The 3,998-nt window shown below is 43.8% G+C and overlaps 1 protein-coding gene across 1 annotated transcript in view; it reads right to left on the bottom strand.

Moving 5' to 3' along the window:
• ATP5G3 (ATP synthase, H+ transporting, mitochondrial Fo complex, subunit C3 (subunit 9)) overlaps positions 1 to 2,073 on the bottom strand; it is a 5,933-nt gene extending 3,860 nt beyond the window's left edge. The window contains exon 1 of the mRNA XM_009333264.1: positions 2,037 to 2,073. Within this exon, the coding sequence (XP_009331539.1) occupies positions 2,037 to 2,073 (37 nt within the window). The remainder of the gene's footprint in view (positions 1 to 2,036) is intronic.
• Positions 2,074 to 3,998: the final 1,925 nt, after the last annotated feature.

Below are 3,998 nucleotides of genomic sequence, written 5' to 3'. Positions count from 1 at the left end.
GTGGAGGCCGCGCCCCCCGGGCGGGCCAGCCGTTCGCGGTGCGGAGAAGGACCGTTGACGGGGAGAGCATTAAAGAGCCGCGGCGCGTTGCGCTGAGGGGAAGGAGGCGTGACGCCACCGCAGCGCGTAATTGGCGGGAGCGGGCGGGGCGGGGAGGCCTCCCCAGCCTGCTGAAGAAAGGCAGAGCGGAGCCCGGTGTCCGGCAGCGTTAGTGCCCGACTGGAACTGCTGCCTCTGTCAGGGTGCGGGACGTTCACAAGCGGCAGAAACGTACCCAAAAGGCCTCGGGTCCCAGCGGGGCAGGGAAAAAAAGGGCACGGCCGAGACCTCCTGAAGCGTTCCGAAAGTCCCTACTATTTAATTAGTCATTTTTGCATGATGAGCAGGTTCACACACAAGTCACAAAAAAAACTTTTTAGTCAAACTTAACCAAGATTATCATTACTGAGCTGAGCATGTGTTCCCGAGCTTCCCGCTTTAATCACTTACACGTTCTTTGATGTTTTTCACTTGATACTGGGGATCATTGTTTTAATGGTCATTTACCACTGTTAGTATTGGTGCCAACTAGGAAAAATGCAGAAAAATCCACGTTTTGGGTAAAACACTGGGAAACATGTATTTAAGTTGTTGCAAAATTTTTATTTGATACAATCTGTGCCACAAAAATAAATTCTAAAATAGTCTCTGTGCTACAAACTGTCTCCGAAGGGACGAATAAGAGGATACGTACATTATATTTAGGCATGGGAACATAGCGTAGTGTCTTAGGAGTTAGCTGCTGGCCTCCTGCAAACTTACATGGACTATTGGATGTCGCTGTCACTGATTAAACCACAGGTGCCACATAGCTGAGGCATACTCCGTATCAGCAACTTGAGCACCCACCAACAAACATGATCAATGGGCAAGTTCAACAGCTGCGTACTAATGTTGCCTTTATAACCGACAATGCAGTGTCTCCCGATCCTTAGGTGCAGTGGAGCTGTACTCAGTTGTTGGTCCTAAGGTGAGAGACAACAGTACGGTTTGAATTTCCCAGCTTTCTGCTCTCTGCCTCGATCCCAACAGCAAGCTTGGTTTGGTTCCAGGGTCCTTCCAGAGTCTTAGTAATAGAGCAGCAAGAAGGGAGTCTATGAAGGCCAGCAAAAGAGGTTATAAGTTGCCAATTTTTTTGTTTTATTTTCTTTTTTTCTTGTCACATCTTACACCCATTGTTCGGGAACTGAGGTGAATGGGCAGATCTGCAGTGTCTGTCGAGTGGTTCTTCCATAGACAAATGCTGACTAAGAAATAAGTATCAATGGCAAAAACCTTTAATGGTTAGGCAGAACTTTTCACTTTAAAAAAATTTTCAATATACATGCTATTGTGGTAACAAATACTTCCAGCACCATGAATAAAACCATAAAGCAAATGTGGATGCTGCACTGGTGGAATGACTTAAACGTAACATGTTGCTGTACACTAACACACGAAGCACACCATTTATGAAGTAGTGTACTTCCCTTAAGAAGTGTAGCAGCAGGCAGGCCGTTTGCAACACAGGAATTCGCTTGTTCATGGAAGGAAGCACAGCAGTTAGAGACATGTTTTCCTCTTGGGAACTTAGTGGCGTGGACCTCCAGGCATGAAATGGACCTTCCTACAGCTCTCCTGAATGGAGAAGAAAGTGGACGTTACACTCCTGTATATGCGCAGCACAAAGTCACGTGGATTCAAAAAAGTGTTAAATGGAAACCCTCTTCTTTCATGAAGAAAGTGCCCTCTTCTGTCACGATTCCCACCCTGGAATGTTTTGCAAAAAATGCATTCACAAGCTCTTTGATCTGACCAACGTCAAAACCACCATTAAACACTTGTTTATTGTTGCTTTTAGGGCATAACGGCTGAAAATACATTTTACATGCAACTCAGCTGTTGCTTTCAGGAGGAGTTAGAAGAGCAGTTATTGATCTTTGGGGACCGTGTTCAGTTTAATTCAAGCAGATCTTAATAAAAAAAGAGACTTCTGTTAATGTCACGCTGTTTCCTACCTGGTTGACCTGCTGCTAGGTCCCCAAGGAAGTGCATCGGTGCACTAAAGGGCAGTGTAATTTCTAATTGCTCACCACATTTCCGAAAGTCTATTCTACTGGGATTTCTATCTCAAACTCCCAAGATCTCTTAGAAGAGATTCCCAGTTTTCCAGCTGTCTCTCCCAGACAGGGCCAGTTATGCATGTGGGCAGTAGCCAAGGCTGCCAGAGGAGGTTTCCTCCCCATTTTGCTTCTGGCAAAGAAGATACAGTGCAGCTGTTTGAGCAGTACAGGCTGCCTAAAGAGCTGCTCCACGTCTCTCCCACAGCTCCCTGCTGCTGAGCCAGGTTTATGCGAGGGCAGTAAGAACAGCAAGTAACCACTAGATGTGGTTCACTAGTGTGGCCTTCTCCTTTCCCAGAAAGGAAAGAGAAAGATCATCCCAGATTTCCCGAGCCTTCTGAAGACTTCCCCTGAAACCATAAAGCTTCTCCCAGTCATTTTGTCCGTATTTTTAGAAAAGCAACAGTCTATTTCAGCCGAGCAGCTCATTTCCTAGGTACGCCATGTAATGGATCAGTCCTCAAGTGACATGCAGTTTCACTTTGAAACCCTGAAATGAATTGGCATCTACACATACCAGACTCCGATTGTTACAGCACGAGTGTCAGCGGAACCAACGTTGCATACAAATGGCATTTTTCCGGTGACTTCTTAAAGAGATCTATCAAGCCTTTATACCTGTTCAGTTTTCCATCCAGAAATCAGGTAATGAGGAAACGGGGCGCAGTACCCATAAACCGTCATGTCTGCCTGGTTGGTTTTCCTCCAGGTACAGTTGAATTTTGGCAATTGCAGATTGGTTCAATTGAAGAAGGAAAATCCTGTACAATGTTGAATAAATGAGTATGTCCAGCGTGCTTTGCACCAAAGGGTCTGTCAGAATTCAACATTTATTATTAATAACTTATAAAAGATGAATGTCTGTTCTATATTTGCTGAAGGAGAAATCTTGGCTAGTCAGGAGAAATCCCATTGTCCAAAGCCTAAATAACAAGTTCTTCTAGATCGAAACCTATTCCTTCATGTTAAATTTTGTCTCCCAGCAAAGGATTATTACCTCAAAGCATGTCACACACTCACACTAGTCTTTTTTTTTAAAAAATCTGTTTTGAAGGGGAGATGTGTCTGGAAAACCAATATATTCCAATAACCCTTAATTGTTGGAAGAGCCCCAAAGGATGAAATCAGATCAAAGGCCTCCTGAGCTTGTCCTAATGTTTGTGAAATGTTTTAAAACGTAAAGTGGTGTTACTACCTCAGGGTTAGCTCTCTAGAACTTCCAGATTTATGATGTACTTTGCAGGGCATTGATTGATATTGATTTACAAAGTCAGGGTTTTTCAGTGTTTTTCACAGCTTGGGCCATGTTTCAGTCCAGAGAGTATCCTGCACTCCTGCCTCTTCCATTCACAACTGTGGCTGAATCTTCCCATTCAGGACTGCACAGGTCCTCTCAGATAACTGGAGCAATGGCTTGTGGAAAGACGGTATATAGAGCAGAATTAATACGCTTCAGAATATTTAAACCAATTTAGCTCTGGGAAGAAGGAGTGAAACCATTAGACAGCTCTGCTTTAAGTAGAAGTTCTCTCGGTAAGACACTCTTAATACCTGTTTACCTTATTGATTATTAGTAGTTGGCAAATCTTGACATGAGTAATGTTGGGAGTTTTAATTGCTGAGTTGGCTGGATTGGAAGTGATGCGTTATAGGAAAGCAGATGATAAAAGATTTTTCTCATCATTGTAAACTTCTCCTTTACAGGGGAAAGGGAGAATCTGTTTCTTGAGTGATCTTTGTCCCCCGGAGTACTTACCCAAGCTATATTTTGCTAAAATTAGTTTTCTTTTAGAGAGCTGAAGGCAATTAACAAAGTAGGGCTAATTTAGGCTGTAGAGCGTTCTGCTCAACAGTCCA

The sequence above is a fragment of the Pygoscelis adeliae genome, unplaced genomic scaffold (genome assembly GCF_000699105.1).
Source record: "Pygoscelis adeliae isolate BGI_AS28 unplaced genomic scaffold, ASM69910v1 Scaffold160, whole genome shotgun sequence".
In the NCBI taxonomy this organism is placed as follows: domain Eukaryota; kingdom Metazoa; phylum Chordata; class Aves; order Sphenisciformes; family Spheniscidae; genus Pygoscelis; species Pygoscelis adeliae.
Note: the sequence above shows the minus strand (reverse complement) of the source record. Positions and strands in the feature narration are given on the sequence as shown.